This window comes from Falco peregrinus, chromosome 4, assembly GCF_023634155.1.
Source record: "Falco peregrinus isolate bFalPer1 chromosome 4, bFalPer1.pri, whole genome shotgun sequence".
In the NCBI taxonomy this organism is placed as follows: Eukaryota; Metazoa; Chordata; class Aves; order Falconiformes; family Falconidae; genus Falco; species Falco peregrinus.
The window spans coordinates 58,515,055-58,534,154 of record NC_073724.1 but is presented as its reverse complement, the minus strand read 5'-3'; the positions used below and the strand labels follow the sequence as shown (position 1 = coordinate 58,534,154).

General features: G+C 37.9%; 1 protein-coding gene across 6 annotated transcripts in view; it reads left to right on the top strand.

Annotated features, from left to right (window-relative positions):
* ARHGEF7 (Rho guanine nucleotide exchange factor 7) overlaps nt 1-17,614 on the top strand; it is a 125,893-nt gene extending 108,279 nt beyond the window's left edge. For 2 of the 6 annotated variants that reach the window (XM_055801756.1, XM_027777678.2), the window contains 4 exons: nt 2,024-2,200; nt 11,177-11,276; nt 11,908-11,962; nt 14,529-17,614. In XM_055801756.1, coding sequence (XP_055657731.1) covers nt 2,024-2,200; nt 11,177-11,276; nt 11,908-11,962; nt 14,529-14,651 — 455 coding nt within the window. In that variant the 3' untranslated portion in view covers nt 14,652-17,614. The other 4 variants (XM_055801755.1, XM_055801759.1, XM_055801758.1 and 1 more) reach the window with 3 other exon arrangements.
* Nucleotides 17,615-19,100: the final 1,486 nt, after the last annotated feature.

Sequence of the window (19,100 nt, the reverse complement as noted above, 5' to 3'; positions counted from 1 at the left end):
CTATAGGTCTCCAAGGTGATAAAATTAGCTACCATTACATAGCTTTCAATGTTTATAGCCCTACAGTCATTACAGTAGGGTGTTTAATTGGATAAAAGGGAATGAATGTGTTCAAAATTCTGAAGATATACTGTTGTTCCAAACAAAATTAAATGAGATGAATGCTGTTTAAATGTCTTGAATGTGTTTGTTGTTTCCAAGGATAATGTGACAAGAAATTGTTGGGGAAACATTTGCACTTGCACAGTAGTTTGTGTGTGCAGATATAAAATAGAGATTTTTTTTTTGCTCTTTTGCCTATTTTTTCGTTTCTATGTATATTTAAGAAATATACATAGTGCTGTGGGTATCATTGCATACATCAGAAGTCAGCAGCTTTTATTTGCTCTTAATGCAGCAAGAAACTATTTTTTTTTATTAAGCACATGGCTGCTTTGGAAAGAATAGTGTTGTCATCCAAGACTTTAAGCTTTGGAAGATCCATTGGTAGACTGGAATTGGAAGTGGGGAAAAAACAATCATGCTGGAATTGCTTCTGTGGGAGCAGTAGTCAGTGTAGAACAACAGGATGAAAGAGTTCCCTTTCATTTGTGGAACATGCCCTTTTTTCACATGCTCCTTTCTTACCTTCATGTTAATATTCTGCCTGTCCCTCACAGCACTCGTTTGGCAATTCCACCTTAATCCAAAGCCCAAGGAGTGCTGCTTTTGGCAACATCAATTCAGCAGACCTATGGCACCAGTGCAAACTGGTAGGGAGCTGTAAGAGGTAGCAGAGCACCTTTTTTCAGTTGTTTGGGTGGGGAAGATGCAGAGTTTAATTTGAGGAGACAGATGCAAATAAAAAAGCACAGTTTCACTTTCTCCTGCTTGTTATATACTGAGTCTATTTTGCTCCAAACAAAGGCTTAAAATCTTTTGCGATATTGTATGTATGGTGGTTTCTTAACATGGTTTAAGCATGGCCACTTAACATGGTTTCAGTTCTTGGATATTGCCAGGCCTTTAAAAAATAAAAAGTGGGGGGAAGGAGGAAGGGAAAAAGTGTCCTTAGCTATGTTTGATCAACTACCCTAGACATCTTAAAATATTTAATTGGGAATTTAGATCCAGATAGAGGCATGTAGGAAGAAGTGTGTGAGGGGTTGAAATGGACCAAGCTGTGGTGTTAGCCTCTTGACCCTGTTTTTCTGTGAGTTAATTTACTACGTGGTTAAACGAATAACAGGGGGTACAGGCACAGAAAAACTGTACTTTGATGGTCTCCTTGAGTGGGTGCAAGATGTTGCTGCTGATTTAGAAAGTCAGCAGCCTTGCTCTGCATGAGAACCTTTGCTTTTTCCCCTGCATTTTCCTCTTTACAGTGGTGACACAAGCACTTCTGTGGCTGTGTTGTGAGCTGGTGGGAAAATGACCTGCTTGAAAAAGAATCTTTTGTAGGGTTAGTTTTCATCTGAAACTGTTCCCTGACCTGGCTCACCAAGCAGCTGTACAAATGACTGTGTCATTGCAAGGGAGGGAAAGGATGGAGGTACAGATGTGCTGATGGGGAATGGGCTGTTGCTTTTCACATCAGCGCTGGATCATGCTAGCTTACTGTGTTTATTGCTCTGTGCCCAGTCAAATCCCCTGCAGACCAGACCTGACTCCATACTTCAAAAGAATCTAACTCCCACTTAAAAAATAAATATTACTTTCAAACAAGATTTGGGTTACTCAAAAATTCTCAACAAAAGCTGCTTAAAGTTTAAAAACCACTTCAAAAATTGTTCTGTAACAGTTCAAACATTGTTATGCTAAGTGTAATTTATACCTAAACCCCAGACAAATTAAAAAAACCAAACAAAAAGAAAAAAACAACAACTTTGGTGCCTTTTTAACAATATTTTCTCTTTTCCTTCTCTTCCCATCACCTTTTTGCTTTTATTTCATGTGTTTGGTTGTGGCTATTCCTTACGTTCTCCTCCTCATCCCACCTCTGCCTATCCACATCCACCATTTCATTTCACCTATACATCCTTAGCATGGCAAGGCACTGACCTGATGCATAATCACGTCTTGGCTGATGATGACCAATCAAGTCTAGACTCCTTGGGTCGTCGCAGTAGTCTTTCTCGTTTGGAGCCTTCAGACCTCTCAGAAGACTCTGACTATGACAGTATATGGACAGCCCATAGTTACAGAATGGGGTCTACATCTCGTAAGAGCTGTTGCTCATATATCTCTCACCAGAACTAATGCACTTCTGAGCTTTTTCTTAACAAATGCTTGTTGTATCACAGCCTGCTTTTCTTAGATGTTTTCTTGCTGTTCCTTGTCTCTTTAATGTGATATTTTAACAACTTCTGAGGGAGCTTCTGAAACTTCAGTTATACCTGGTGGAAGGCTCTATTGCCAGTTCAATACACGTACAAATACATCATTCCAAGGAGTGTATATCCTGTTAAGGATGATATTTCTTGAGGGTTTTTTTAACTGACAGATGTTAATTTGTAGCTCTGAATGGTTTTGTTTTTATCTTTCTTTTGACTTGGTCAGTGTAGCAACAGGTCCTTTCTCTTTTTCTTTTTTTTTTTTTTTTTAATTATTTTGGATACAGCACGTTTTTGTATTTTGTACTGAAACCATACTGGTTTGTGAACTGAGTGCCAGCGATATGGAAATACCTTAGTGGTAGTGGTTGGATTTTCTACATGTTACTAACAAAATACAAAGGTGGTAGAGTAAGAAAAAAGCAGTTTAAAAATAAGCAGTACAAGAGCTGTAAAATCATTCAGATACTCACATATCTGGCCCATTTGTTTGGAAGAGCATTTGCTAATCCATAAAAAAATTCTGGTTTTATACTGCTGCCTTTTCCTCATTGCTTAAACGTTTATACAAAGGACCGCACTGCTCTCCCTCCACCCCAGTCTGGCAGTTGTCATGAAAACCCGGCAGTCCATGCTCATTACATGCAGTGTTTTGATAATCGCATGTTACCTATGGTCATACTGTCACTTAACTGTATGCAGTAGCGTGGCAGAAAGCAGGGTCTAGCTGTTTACTTGCCTGTTAAAATACACAGCTGTCAACTCTCAATTGACCATTCTTCTTGAAAAGACAAGATGCAAGTGGTTCCCCTGATGGAGGCTTGAGTGTTCAGCATCTGAAACTCTAGGTACAGCTGTGATCATGTTGGCTTGTTTGACGTTCTGAATATTAGAATGCTTGGCTTTTGGGTTGTACTGTTCGGAGCATGTCAGTGACAGATTTTACTGTGTTTTGTAACTTCTCTCATGAGCAGGTTTGTTTTCAGCAGCAGCTCTTCACTTACAGTCGTGTTGGCTTTTCAGAGAACTGTGACATGCTGTGCACAGCTGAAGGTCTTGAACCTGCACCTGGGGCACTGCTGGGGTGAAGCGTGTGTGTGTTCTGTCTTGTGGATAATGTAACTGGTATCAAAACAAAAGTGACAGTGTTTTCTAAATCTCTGTTCGCATTAGGGAAAAGCATGTGATGAAGGGACAGAAACAGTTCTCATTTTCACCAGGGTCCCTAAATGCAATCCCCTTACCCCTTTTCAAGTAAGCATGTTATCCAGTGTTCGGGTATTACTCTATGAACAAGTTCAGAATAATCGTGATGCAATTAACTGCTGCCTGGGAACTTGATCACACTGACTGAAAGATAATCAATACCTTTCTAGAAGCAGGTTACATGATCAGAAAGTTAGTAATTGTCAGATGTGCATGATTCCAGAAGGTGGTCAGTGTGGAGAAGCTGTTTCAAAGCAGTATAGATCTGCAGATTTGCATTCAGTCGTGTTTGATCACCTGCTTTATCCGCTCTCACTGTTGTTGGCATTCCAAAATGTGACTAACAGCAGCAGCAGTTCTTACTGAGGAGGGGTTTCAGGGCATGTTTCACTGCTAGTTAATATATTAACGTAATGACCAGAAACTTGCATATGTTGAACTTTTTTCAAGGTGGAGGAATATTGCTTAGGGAAATAAGTACATGTGCTCCATACCATTCCACAGTGCATTTGTAACCCACTTCACTCGCCTCTTCCTTTCAGTCAGTTTTTGTTTTTTTAACATATATGGAAAGTATGGATTTGTTTTTTTCCTGTTTCTTAAGCTGTGGTGTTCTAGTTAAAAATGTTTTCTGCATTGGATAAACAATAATTCCTTTATGTCTGTTTCATGTTATATAGTGTAAATATGAGTTTGTAATACAGTTGTTGCACTTGAACTTTCCTTATCACACAGAATGTTTTGTTATCCAGATCTGAAGATTTTATTGACTTTCTATGCACCAAAGCTTTGACAGTTTACCACCATTAATTATTGTAGCATTTCAGTCATTAACTATTATCATAATTAGGATCTCTCATATTCCGTATACTCGTATTAACATCACCACACATTTAAAATCATTCCATGTCTTCAGTGTTAGAGGCCATAAGCTATTGTGAACTGATCAGGAGTATTAATGCAAAATGCTTCAAAAAAAAAAAAAAAGTGGAAATGGTGGTATTCAGTCCAAAGGTTCAGTGTTTCTATTTTTGTGGAACTTCAGTCATGGTAATAATAGTACCTTATGTTTATGCAATTCTGTAAATTATATGTGTACAGTTACAAATACACTGGGAGGATGGAGAATCTGAATTGCAAGGTAGGTTCAAGCCATTGTCAGCTCCTCTTCACATGGCTTATGCAGTGTTTCCATAAATTAGTATTTGCCATAAATTGAAACCAACCAATATTAATTGGGTGTTTTGCATAATCTTGCTGAAACACAGTAATGTGTATATAGTGACGTAAAACATAGAAAAAATAATATATATTGTGCACTTCATTTGTGAATGGGAGAAGCCATCTTTAGTAGGTGACTGCCTTTTGAAAATACAAAATGGATGTATATCTGAATGTTGCATTGTACTGTACAGTATGCATATTGTTTGTGGCTGCCTATATCAATTAAGTGTTTTGTTTTATATAAAAAGGACATCTGTTATGTACAGTTGAAATAAATTTTGCATTTGCTAGACTGTGACTTTAATATTTAATTATTATGCAGGGGGAAAGGACAGCAAACTTGTAATTTAACTTCCTTTTCTCCCCATGCCTCCTTTCTCTCCCTACTTTCTTCCTGGAGGAATCAAATGCTGAAGTGAAAGACCTTTTTTGACATATGTGTGTACTCATTGTTTAATGTAGTTGACAACTACAGGAAATTCAATGTAATGTGGAGTATGTATTCTTCTGTATCCTCTTTTTTAATAGCTATTCAGAGATGTTGCCTCCCTTTCCACTTAATTGATTCTGTTTTCTTCTTTTTCACTTTTTGGATTGGTGTATTCTCAGTGAAAGCACAGACTGAATGTTTGGAACAGTCTAAAACTTCTGCAGGTCCTGTTACCAGGGAGAAATTTTATGAATATGATACTGGTTTCTATAACCTTATATTTTCAAGATTTAATATTACCACATTTTTCTCTTTGAAACAGGAGTTATCTTTAGTGTTTCTACTTAAAAGATGCTCATATTTGAGTGAATTTAAATGAAATTATAACCTAATATACATACTAAAATGTTTACATTAAAATAAACAAAGTAATCACCTACTTCTATTAAAAAGTCATAACAATTTTTTGCTATGATTGTAGCAACTCTAGTTTTAGCCCTACAGCCCTCTGGTTGGAAGTTTTTGTATTGGTTAGTGAAATATGGCAAGTTCAGTGGGATAGCTCTTTCCAAATGTTGTCTTAGAAATATCCCACTTCTTCAGATAGTGTATCTGTGTTTCAAACATTCTGTTCCTATATGGCTAGCACTTACATATGAAGTTGTATGTGTTTCAGTCCACTTTAATTATTTTCATTTTACTTGTCAAAACTTTTTGCTGTAAACTGCATAGATCTGTCATCTGAGTTATGTGCCGTTTTTTCCTATTTGTGTATCACTATTAGTTAAAAACCAAAACAAACAAAAACTTCATGCCAAAACCTTTTTTGTTACTCCCAAGAATTTGCAAACAACAGTGCACTTTATACAGTGAACCGAAGTTTGGCCTGATGTTTGGATTCTGACTTGGTTTTATCTGTACAAAGATATTAAAGGGCTCCCTTTTGACTTTAGCAGATCCGTAGCAAGAGGATTCTTTTTCAGTGTTTTCATCCAACGGCTGCAGAGTCTGGGAGCACCATTTTTAGGATTCATCATGTTACGACCTCATCAAAGATTCATTGAGAAAGAAAATGTTAATTTGGCAGGTCTGCTCATCCACTTTAACATGTTTAATGTAACTAATGCAATGAAACATTGTATTAAGTGACAAGTAATTCTTATTTTTCAACTAACATTTGCTTCTCCAGGAAATTTACCCCTCTGTACATGCCAGTGGCTAATGGTAGATATAAACAGTTGTGTATGCAAATTCTTGTTTTTCAGTGGCAGTTAAGACTTCTGTCTTTGCTTGAGCTTCTTACCTTATGAAGAGAGCCTAGTAAAGTTGGTGAAAAACAGAATTGTATATTTACAAGTACTGTTTCTAATTTTTGACCTTTATTGTCCTTTGTTCCCCTCCTTAGCTCTCCTAATCACAATAAAGGTATGAAAAAGTGGAGAACACAGCAGTACTTAAAAGCTGTGCAACAGAATCATTGCTGCCTCAGCTTATGCCGTGCATTTCTTAGAATTAACCACAGTCACCATATGTCTAACTTCAGTAGCTTAAATTAGGACCCTCATAGTTGCTGGAAGAAAGCAAACTCTTTGGAGTTTGTGAAAGTACCTAGGTTGAGCCTTCTCCAGACAGCCAGCTGGAGGAAGGAGCCCTGTTCTTGATTGATTGGGGAGAGCTGACCTTTAATTGAGGCCCTGAGGTGAGCTACTTCAAGCAGGTGATGTGAATACCCACCTCTGTTTTACTGTTGGCTTAAATGGTTCCTGAACAGACAAGGTCTTTGAACATAAGCAGAGACTTAATGTCTTCTTGAAGTGAAAATGTCATCCCCTTTCTTCTCTTCCTTCCCTCCTGCCTGATGTATTAAGATCTGTGCATAACTTCTGGACTCTCTTCACATGTGTCTGCTAAATGATTCAGAACAAAGGATCAGACTGATAACCAGTACTTCTGTCAGGAACCAGCATGGTACCACATCAACTTTTGTGTTTTGGGGGTTTTCGGTTTGTGGTTTTGTTTTTTTTTTAAGATGTCCACTCCCTTTGGAGGAGAGTGAATAAAAGGTTGGGGTTGTGCAGTTATGCTTGCAAACAGACTTCACTGAGAACCTCTGTGGCATTTGATCTGTGCGCTAGTTTCTTCCTGTTTTGGTGTTAAGACCGTACTCCAGGGCTAGGAATGATGTTCTACTGGTTTCAGACAGATATAAAGTGAACTTCCGTCATGAAGTCTCAGCCACATAAACATCCAAACAGGTTTCAGCTTTCCTTTTTTTTTTTTTTTTTTTTTTTTTTCCCAAAACTGCTTGCTGGTTTGGCTGATTGATTAGGCTGGAAGCGGGGGTCAGACACTGAAAACTAAAAGCAGGGGGCTGTTGCCCAACACGCCTGTTCTGGTATCTCAGGTGTTGTACCATGTTTCATAGTGGGTATTGCTAAGGTCTCTAGCCATGATCTGAATGCCAGGTGGGCTGTGCTGTTGTTTGCCTTACTCTGGAGACTAAATTTGCTAAACCTATAATTTAGGGTATGGTATTGGCGAAAAGCATTGTAATTCTTCACTCTAGGGCTGGGAGGTACTAACGTTGAAGAGATACCTTTCTTAATGGAATTTAATTGATGGAAACTTGGTTGAATCTTGGTCGTATTGGTCAGTAGTTTTGCCTTAAATAACAGACTTCTAAATGGTGGGGTCATTCTTCCAAGACCCTGGATTTAGGAGTTCCTCGTTGAAAAGTTACAGCAATTTACTCAGCCTTAACATTTGTTTGCAAGTCTTGAAGTATATGGGTTTGCCAAAGATCCTTTATTCTCCCATCCACCTTAATTCCTGAATACCCCACAAAAAAAAGCAAAAGAAAAAATAATAAAACTCTGTTTTGTAAAGCTTTGGGGGGGGGTTTCACTTTTTTCTTTTTAACTAGTACCTTTGCTTGTGTTGGCTCAAGGTGGTTTAGGGTCAGAGTTGTTGGAGGTCAATTTAAACGTCTTTTGGCCTGTTTGACTTGGAATGAGACTGAGTAGTGTCTTGTAATAAAATTCAGTGTGAAATTTAGATGCTTAAGATTGAGGAATGGCAGATATGACAAACTGAAGTAACTTGATTCCTCTGCGCTACTTCATGAGCATGTGGAATACGTCTCAATGAGGTGCTTAGGCTTATCTAAGTTACAGGAACTTCCTAGAGCATCCTTCTAGTACAACTCTGTGTGAGATACCCACTGTGCTATAACACAATCTTCTCTTCATGTCCTAAAGCTGTAGTTTGTAAACTTTTCTGGGGAGAAATGGTCATATAGAGAACAGACTTGAAGAACCTGGTGGAGGCACAAAGGGCAATTTAGGGAGTATTGCCGAGTGCCAGTAATGAGGTGACTGCTTGAAGTTTGTTCTAGATGTATAATTGCCAGAAAATAAATCTTTTTTTAAAAAAAAAAAAAAAAAGCTTCTGGCATAACTGTTGCAGGAAACAAGACAGGAAGCTTTGTTTTGCGTTTAGAACTTGACACAACAAGTCTGATATTACTGTGCACATACTCATTTGATGACTGAGTTCTTTGTTACAGGATAGATGTGCTATGTGATTGTACTTTTGATACTTAGCAAGTGTTTGTAGGGTTTAGGAAAAAAAATCCAAAACAAACATACAAAAAACCCTGCCAAAAACTCACAAAAAGCAAAACAATGTAGGTTTTTTTGCATAAGTACAAACCATAGGAGCACCGAGGGTTCTGAGATACAAATAAATCAATTGCATGACCCAAGGTGTTGGAGCAATGAAGATGAGTGATAAACTTGTGATGTCCTGCATTCCACGGTAGTTAGTTTTTTGTGGCACAGGAAGGGCAGTGGTCACAGCAACAGTTTTGATTTGTGTGTGTATATGTTCTGTGTGGTCTCCTTGTGTGTATAATGTTGGTGAACTTTTAGTTCTTAATGAAACTGCGTTCTGTGTCTCAATAGTATTAAGTGTTTACTGTGCTATGCTGTACATACATCAAGATATGCTGGTGTAGACATCTGTTTTACATGCATGTGTGTATATAACTGTACAGCTGGGACATTTTTTTTAAAAGCTGTCTACTCCATGCTATTTCTGCTTTACAAGGACCCGTGTTAACTGACCAGGCAAAGGCAACTGGATGCAGCTTTATACAGAGATCAATACAATGAGCTGCTCCGTTTGGGTGAAGGGAGTCACGGGTGAGAACCGTGTGGCAGTTCTCTCCCTTTGGTCACTGTCTCCCTCAGCGTGAGCTGGGCTGAGGTGCTCCACATTGGTACAGAGACCCAAAATGTGGTGATCTGGTAGCAGCTTCTGCCAACTAATTCCTAAAACAACATTTAGCTTAGTGTTTTGTGTTACCTCCTGGGTTAATAAAGCAGAGTAGTAACCAATTTACTGAAAGAAATACAAGACAACTTCTTACAATTAGCGATTGACAGCGCAAACAGGGAAATGTCCTTGAGCACCATGCAGAGTTCGGATGTGCTTGTTTTATAGGTTGTTCCTTCCCTGGAAAATAAGTGGGAGTGCTAGGGTATTTATTAACCTGAAAAAATGTCTTCACTCTGTAAGATGAAGAACTTACGGCTTTCAAGGACAAGATTCTGTTCTCAAATCTGCAGTTATCTTTATTCCATAAAATTTTGACCATCGTGTACTGATACATTAGATCTTTACTCTCAGCTTAAGGAAGCTCTTTTCTTCATTAAAGGATGTTTGCCATTGTTTGCTAAATAGTTTAAATAGTTTAACGCATGCTGCTAAACTGTGGTCTCTACAAGCTCATTGTTCAGAGCTCAAGACTGCAGCTGTTAGGGAAGTGTTTTTCAGTGAGCTTAGTTTCTTTCATGTTTTTTGCATGATTAGATGATGTATTTTGTCATGAACCATAAAAGAAAAGCACTCCTGTCACAAAGCAGCAGTTCAGCAAAAGAAGATGTATTTCCCCTGACAGGCATGTATCCTGTAGTACCAAGTTATCAGTTGAAACTGTACTAGACTGAAGACATTCCTGGTTAATGAAAGTTCCATTACAATGAACTGGTAGGCAAGTGTACCTTGTTTGTTAAAACCGATGTCTTGGTTAAAAGGTGCAAGAACTTTAGTGCCTTACCTGTTCTGTTTGTATTCTGAACAAATGCTGAGACAGCAAGTTATTTACAGACCTTCTTTAAAAAAACAAAACCAAACCTTGTGATTTGTTGCAGCCTAATTAAATAACATTTCTAGAATGCATACTTTATGTATGTATAAATGGATGCACATGTCTGAGCTGTAGATTTTTCTGTTCAGAGCTACTGTTTTAGAATCTGTATGTGTTACCTTGATATAAACTGTAAAAATTGTGAAAAACGTTTTTAAGATATTGGAATGTTTTTTTATTGTCACACCATTAAGTGCTTTTAAAAACATAAAGACAAAGTATATATTTCATTTGATAGGAATTTCTTACAGGACTAAAAGGCTGTAAGTGTATGTATATGTATGTGCATACAAAATTGTGTTGTTTATAGTGTTTCAGGGGAAAGGAGTTTTAACTACTTTTTTCTTCCATCGTTGTATCATTTGATACCACTGTTCTGCTCCTTACTGATAGAGTAATTGGTTTAGAGTGGAATTATTTCTTCAGTTTGTGTCTGTATGAGATCAGAATCTGTCCATGAGGCTTAAATCACTATTACATGAACACATGTATCTGTCAGCTGTGGTGAATTTGTATAGCTTTTACTGAGAGCTGAACGGTGCACTGTCGGTTAAACGGTATAGAATCCCTGTCGATGACGCAGAGTTGTCAGCAGCAGGATAGGAATGTCATAGTTGTAAGGCTGTAGTTGTCAATGTAGAAAATGTGTGAGTTGTGTGTGTGGAGGAAGGGGGGAGATGGAAAGTGATACATTTTGGTCAGACAGGTGTATCATGGAATGAATGAAACAGTAATCTTCAAAATGCTGCAGCAATATTTGTGAGTTGCTCATTTTGTAATTTATTTTTGCAACAGGTTCCCGTAAAGAATCAGCTCCTCAAGTCCTGCTTCCAGAAGAAGAAAAAATTATTGTAGAAGAAACTAAAAGTAATGGTCAGACTGTTATAGAAGAGAAGTAAGAGAACATTTAATGAATGATGGATTAAAGTAGTAAACTTTGCACTCTTCTTTCTCCTCCCATCTCCCATTATAGTAGTGTATGTATGGCATATTTGTCATAGGGAACAGAGCTGTCTGGAGTATGCTGGCAGTTCTCTTAAGTGCAGCCGGCCTCCGTTTAAATGCTTGTGGTCTGGTTTCTTTGTATATTCTATACAACATACCACTTCTTGGCATGGAAGGAGTAAGTCTCACTTGTCCATAATTTTTCCAAGTGCTGTAGGATTTCAGCACTAAATTGATTTCATCTTTCTAGCTAGTATGTGGTGTCATTTTGTTTTTTTGATAAGGTATATGTTGGAAATGAAATACAGTTCGGTTACAGAAAGCTGTAACGCAGAAACCAGCATAGATCCATAATGTGCTTAAGAGGTGTATCCTGTCACAGAAGCTGGTAACAGATCCTTGCCTTACTGAATATAAATAAGGATAAGAGACAAATTTTTTTAACATAAGTTTGAAATTAGCTGTTAGCTGTGGGTTTTGGTGTTTTTTAAAAATGCATTTCATTTAACAGTGTGTCTAATAATAGATTTAGAGAAGTATTTCTGAAAACCGTTGTAACAGATCATCTTTTTTCATTTTAGAAGCCTTGTGGACACAGTATATGCATTAAAGGATGAAGTACAGGAGTTAAGACAGGTAGGTAACTTGCTACATTTATAGCAACATGGAGAATGGAAGGGTGGAAGTCTTATAGAAATAAATACAGCTTGTGAATTGATTCAGTTTGACAGGAATTAAATTTTGGACTAGATTCACTTTTAAAAGTGAAACATCGATTTGACAAAAAAGCACCCTCTGCTGTGGTTATCAGTCCTTGGAGCACCAACCTTTGAGAATAGCATTAAGTATCCTCTTTCTGAGGTAACTTACGAAGCTCTTTTCATTTGGTTTTGGATGTTACAACTTGTGAAATGTTTGAAGTGTTAAGCAAATCCTGTTCTGCTGTATCACCAGCAAAATAAGCTTATAGAGACTGAAATACTATTTGCTCGAGAATGTATTATTTTAGTTGTATAAGTGTCTGGATTTATTTAGGCCTTGATTAATGGTCTTTTAGTGACTTGAACACCTGTTACGAATCAGTTCTTAAAACATCTCATTTCCAGAGATGAGAGTATTTTCAGTGTCTGTTGTGGCCTTTTTTTTAATGAGGGCTTAGGGTTAGCTGCTGCTTTGTCACATGGGGGAATTGTGCAAGATCTTACCTGAGTTGCTGGTATCGGAAGTTGCAGCTGCTGTTTTAAGTATCCAAAATGAGGTGTTTAAAAGTAGCTTTTCCTTGTTAGGACATGGCCTGTTTAAACCATGCTAAAGCTGCTGCATGTAGTCATTGCTTATTGTGTAGGCAAAAAAGCACTGAATTATCCTCGCTTTCCAATGTGTGAATTGGCGAACTGACCTTAACAGTTCTGACTCAGGACATTGGATAAAATCTCCTGTGTTTAATGTAAAATAGATTTGTATTAAAATTACATTTTAAGCTATGAATGTGAATCCAAATTCTTTGCCCATCTGTAAGCGTGCCCAGTATTTCTAAGGATGTCATGCATGTTCCTGGAAATAGGACAGCTGATGTCTTAAATTCTGCTGTTTTCAACATACAAAGCATGTGTGTCCCAGGACTGACACAAAATTGATGGTCTTACTAAAAATATAATTCACTTAATACAAGCGTCAGTAATAACCTGCTAATACTCATGTGGCCTGGCTGCTTTTGTAGAAAGGATAAATACGCTCCCCCACTGAGGCCCTGCAGATATCTGTGTGACCATAAACAAGAAGTTGCCTTCTCCTGAACTTCAAGCAACAGCTCTCTTTCCTGGTTCCTTTCCAAATAGATTGTTCTCTTCAGAATCTTGTACCTTCCAAAGCCAAAACTTATTAAAGCCTGAGCTAATTTCTTTTTTGTGTGTGTGTATCAGGAGTCTCGGCTAAGAAGCATTTATTGGTCTGCTGCTATGATGTTGCTGACTGGAAAGTGGCAGAAATAATCTCTTGAGCTGGGAAGGTCCCAAGTGACCAAGGGCTTTGTGAATAACGGCTCTCTGGGAGTACATAGCGGGCTGGTTGGTGTAGGCACCAGACTGCCTGTTGGTGAGAGTTACCACACGGAGTGGGGTGCCTGCCGTCACAGCTTCCATAGGTTATTCATGGCTCTTTCTCCACAGGCACTATACTTAAATAGTACAGTCCTGAACTGGAAATAAATAAATGAATGAATGAATATAAACTAGGTCTGTACCTACAAGAAAATAATGAAATTTCTGAGTTTCTCAACAGACTTGAGGAGGGAATGGGGTCAGCAAGGCAGCAGCTGTTGATCCTGTCCCGTTTCTAGAAATGTCTGTAAATGACAGCTTATTGGGAGTGCAGTGGTAGCCTTGGATTGCAGATCTGTTTGTTAAACACCCGTAGACTTGTTGTCCTGGTGCTTTAATGTAATGTTGTCTTACCTTCTGGTTGCTTCCCTACTGTTGCCAGCGTCACCTGGGCCTGTACAGGATTAATCAATGTAAGCATTACTGTGGTTTGGTCAGTGACATCCTTGTGGTCCTGTTGTTCACGGTATTTCAATATTACCTGATGGTGCTAAGTATTGAGAACTGACTCAATATAATGTGCAGAGTGGTGGTGTTCCTTGAAATTCAGACTCTTCTTAGACTGTTGGTAGTCATCTGGTTTAAATTTTAGGTCACAAAACACTTTCCAGAGAACATAGTGTTTTTCAAGATAGTCTTTTCAACTATTTACTTCCCTAACGAAGCAAGTTAATTTGCATTAAGTTTTAAGAAGCATTTCTGAGATTGTGAAACTAGTTATAATCACAGGAGACTCTTAGGGGGGATTTTTATTCTACTTACGGCTCTATTTCCCTTCTCCATTAACAACAAATACATTCTACTCTTCGTTGATCAGATATGAGCAGAAGAACTCAAGATTATTGGCCATCTGTTACTAGCACTTGCATTATAAAAGACCCCTAAGTATAAATAGGAAATAGTTTAGCCTGATAGATTTTGTTGCATTGTGTGAAGTAACTGTGTGTAACTTGTGAAATTTTAATAGAAGGCTTTGCTTTTGAACAGCTAATAGCAGTCTTACTGAAAAGAGCCTTCAGAATTTGTAATTGACAATGTATCTGTAGTCAGAAAAGATCTGTTAAAAAAACCAAAACACTAATATTTCTGTCGCTATTAAACAGGATAACAAAAAGATGAAGAAATCGTTAGAAGAAGAACAAAGAGCTCGCAAGGACTTGGAGAAGCTTGTTAGAAAAGTTCTAAAGAACATGAATGATCCATCTTGGGATGAAACCAACTTATAACTATTTTTTTTTCTTTTCCCCTTTTTCTTTCTATTGAAAGACCAGTTGTAAAACTGAGCTGGGAAGCCTTCTGACATTAGTCAGTGTTGCATCAAGAGCACTACAAAACAGGATTTAACTGGATCTAGTGATTTCTTGCTCTGAACATATAGAAACAGTCAAGCCATTTACTGAAGCAATCTGTAAAGTGTGGAGACCGTGGATCCTGAACTCTACTAAACTTAATTTGTTTGCATCTAAATTACCTCATTTTGCAGAAAGTGCAGCACCTGACTAAAAGTCCATGTTTTTCAGTGGCTTTTTAATTAAATATATATTTTTCTTGTAAATATCTGTAATTTTGAATGCATATGTGATTGATGTATCAGGGCTGATATGTTATTTTTTTCTCTTGTTATTATAATGGTCACAAGTGTTAGAAATGACGGCAGTACTGTCTTACCTAAAAAAGGTCAGAGTTCTTTGTGGATAATTATGGATTTGTTCCAAATTACCTACTCATCACACATGCAAATTTAAAAACCTATTAAAAACCTATTTTCCTATTGACCACTATTTAAATCCTTCACTGTTATTTATGTCTGTGCATACATTTTTAAACAGTTTACAAATCTTTAAGAACAGTATTAAAATACAGAAAATTGTTTATTGACAGTAGAAACAGTTTTTAACTAAACTAATGCCCATGATTTATGTTCATGTACACTTGTTTGGAAGACTAATCTGTTTTGGCCACCAAAAGACTGATGTACTTGCCTGCTTTTTATGACTGTGATTTTTAGGTGTTTATGTACTACATTTTCTATTGTTGTGCTTAAACGTTCAGCTGGCTAATAATTTAATAGATAATACAGTTTGTTAAAGCAAAAAACCCAACAAAATTTTGTGAATAAATTGTTGCTATTTATGTTTTATGGTCATAACAATTAAATTTAGCTAACCTTTGTGCATAAGGCACATGGGCTAGGCCTAACTTCATTCAGAGCTTTGTTTTTATACCACTATGTAAGACACTCTGAAATTCCCAGACTGTGGAAGCAGTCATTCCTTTCCCACCCTGTTTTCTCAGCATATTGCTGGTTTCTGCCCTACTAGGATTTAAATGGAAACAAATCTGGAGATAGGAATTTTTAAAAAAAATCATACTGTAATTCATAATTTGAACTGTGACAGATTTTTCAAATACATAAACGGACATTTATTCCCTAGTCTTACAGGTGCAATTACTGCAATCCTTTCTTGTATTTAAATTAGGAGATGCTACATCACTGCAAATGGTGAGCTTCAGTTGGAGCACTTAAAATACAAATCCCATTAGAGCTCATTGTGTTTCATTGATTTCAGCAAACTTTGGATTAAACTCCAGATGGTGCAATTTTCTGAGGGGTTTTTCTTCAGTTTATTTCAGTCAGAAGTGCAGGTATAGCACAGGTGTGAGTCACGTCTTTTTGTCATGCTGATTTTCTAATGCCCTTTAACTCCTGTTAAATTTAATGCTCAGACTTGAGCAAATGTTTATATGAACTTTTAACGAGTAGGAGCCAGGATGGTTAGGGTGGTAAGAATTTTCATGCACATTTTGAATCTAATGAAAAAGCTATTTTTAAAGCTATCCACTTTTCTCATCCAAGAACAACTTGTTGTTTCAAATGGGAAAGAACATCAGTGATTACATGCTTGAGAAACAATTCCGTGGGAATGGACTGAATAGGCAATTAGTTGTCTGTTTTAAAAAGCTGAATATTTTTGTAGGTATTCTAACTGGTGTTCCTACAGTTTTAAAATGTCTTCCTTTTAATTCTAGAGGAGGAGACTGGATAAGAAAACTAAAAATGTCTACAGTATCAGAGTTACGTATATTCACAAACTTTACATTTATGATAATTCTTGATAACAAAATCTTTTCCTGTTTGCAGTTGCACAAAAGATGTGGACTGACACTTGCGTTCATCTTCGTATTTATACTCCCACTAAAAGCTAAGTGATACTAAACCCTGCGTATTCATAATTCTGGCTAAATTTGGGAATTTTGCTAACATTTTTCCTTTCTGACAGGCTATTTTCAGAGTGAATTTTAATTTTCAATTGAGCGTATGTGAGAAGGGACGTTCTGGAGGAAGAAGTATAAAAGGAATACATTAATCTTACCAGTATTTAGCAGATTTTAACTCAGGAACAACTTCCATCATAACAATTTGTTTTGCATTATATTGCAACAAGTGGCATTGCTGTATAGATTTGCTGACTCTTAGTACCTGTGGTTATGATTTCTGACAGTACCCCTGTACTGACATCTAATGAACATGCCTTAAACAATGGGATTAAGCAATTAAGCAGTTGTTAAATATGACCAGGACCTAGGGACTGATTTTATCTGATTTTATTCAAGGTGGATTGGGATGACTTAAGTTTAAAAAAAAAAAAAAAGAAAGAAAAAAAAAAAAAGAAAAAAGCCCCCCACCTAATATTGTAGGTAATTTTTGTCTCTAGTGCAGAGAGTGAGCTTCAGGCTTTCGGGAACCAAGGAATATCTGAACTTTTTTCTTTGACAATTTGTTATACTGTATATAGATTGCAAATTTCACCATGGACCTTCTGAATTGTTGGAATTAAAGGGTTATTTCTTTGCTCTCATCATTTAGGGATGAGGAGATGAAGCCATTTCTTATCCTATAGATGTGAAGCACTTTCAGTTCTCGACTGTCCAAAATGTAGCATAACGTTTCTGTGTACTTACTGATGTATGCGTGTTTGTCTCACCATGTCATGACATCTTAAAGATTGAACAACTGACCGCCTTTGTATAAACCTTCTTAACGCCAATCATTTAGGGAATTTAGAGTGTCTGTTTACGGTATCTGTGGAGAATTCACATTTAGTTTAGACCTCACAATAATACCCTGATATCGACTACTAAAGTGTTTATGCTACATCGTTGTAATTAAACCATGATTTTTCCCCTATCCTGTGAAGTGTTACATTTCATCTCTAGTATGTGGGCTATGAGATTAAGAAGGAAAATTGCTTTACTTTTTCTGGTGTTTCATATAAATAACCTCTGATATTTAATAGTTGATACACTACCTTGAAAAGGCTTTCTTATGGTCTTTTTATAACAGAAATTTGATGCCTGAAAAACAAACCAAACTAAGGGTTGTTTAGAGGGGTGAGAAGGAGGGTCTTAACTGTCTTATGCTGAGGAATTGTAACTTTCTTTGGCAACCTGACCTGCTAGGGTAATGGAAGAGATGGAGGAGATCAGAGAGAAGACGGTGAAAAGGAAGAAAGAAAGCAAGAAACACTTGAAAAGCAAATTGTTGCATAAAGTAAAATTGTCTGCATGCACAATGTATCTGAATAGAACTTAACATTTATGACAAGTGTGTAGCAGAGGGAGATTATTTGGTTGGTGCTACCTGAAATAGGGGAGGGGGATGATTTTTATGGTAGGAACATTGTCAATACTGCTTTATGCAGTGTGATGGGATGGGTAAAGCTAAGTGTAGGGAGTCCTTTCTTCATAAAGATGGCTTCAGTCTTTAGGCAAGACATTTGAAGGGGTTAATAACTGAGCTTAGATATGTGAAATACAGTAATTCCAGCTTAGTTTACCAAGGAGGTGTACTTAAAAAGAGTAGAGGACTTTAAGTGTAGCATTTTACAACTTTTGTCAGAAGAAATCTCGTATTTTACTACTGTTTTCTTGGTTCATCACTGTAAAGACAGGTATTGCCTGCAATTTGAAATAATCATTTATTTTTCACCCTAAAAGTGTTTTGACAGTTTTTGAGTGTGATTTATTGTGGTGGGTTGACCATGGCTGGCTGCCAGACCCCCACCCAGCTGCTTTCTTACTCTCCTTCCTCAGCAGGAGACAGGAGAGGGAGTAAGATGGAAAAGCTTGTGGCTTGAGATAAACACTGATTTCTTGCCATTTAAAAATAATTTGGATGGTGATGAACAAAGGGGAAAAGCAAAGCTGCCCTACCCCACTCTTCCCTTCCCAGGCTGAACTTCACTCCTTCATTCATGACGCTCCTCTCTTCCCCTCTCCCCCCACCAAGCAGCATGGGGCATAGGGGTTGCGGTCTGTCCACAGTTGTTCCCCTTTCCTGTTCCTCCTCCGTGTTTTTCCCTGCCCTGGTGTGGGTCCTCTCCATGGCCTGCGGCCCTTCAAGGGTAAACCAGCTCCAGTCTGGGTTCCCCCTGGGCTACCATCCCTGCCGGGAGCCTGGGCCAGTGTGGGCTCTGTGGACTGCAGCTTCCTTCAGGGCACCTACTCCAGCATGGGGTCCTTCACAGGCTGCACGGTGGGTATCTGCTCTGGCATGGACCTCTGGGCTGGGCAGGGACAACTTGCTTCACTGTAGTCTTCACAGCCTACAGGGGAGCCTCCTGCAGCACCTGGAGCACCTTGTTCCCCTTCCTGTCTGACCTGGGTGTTTTCAG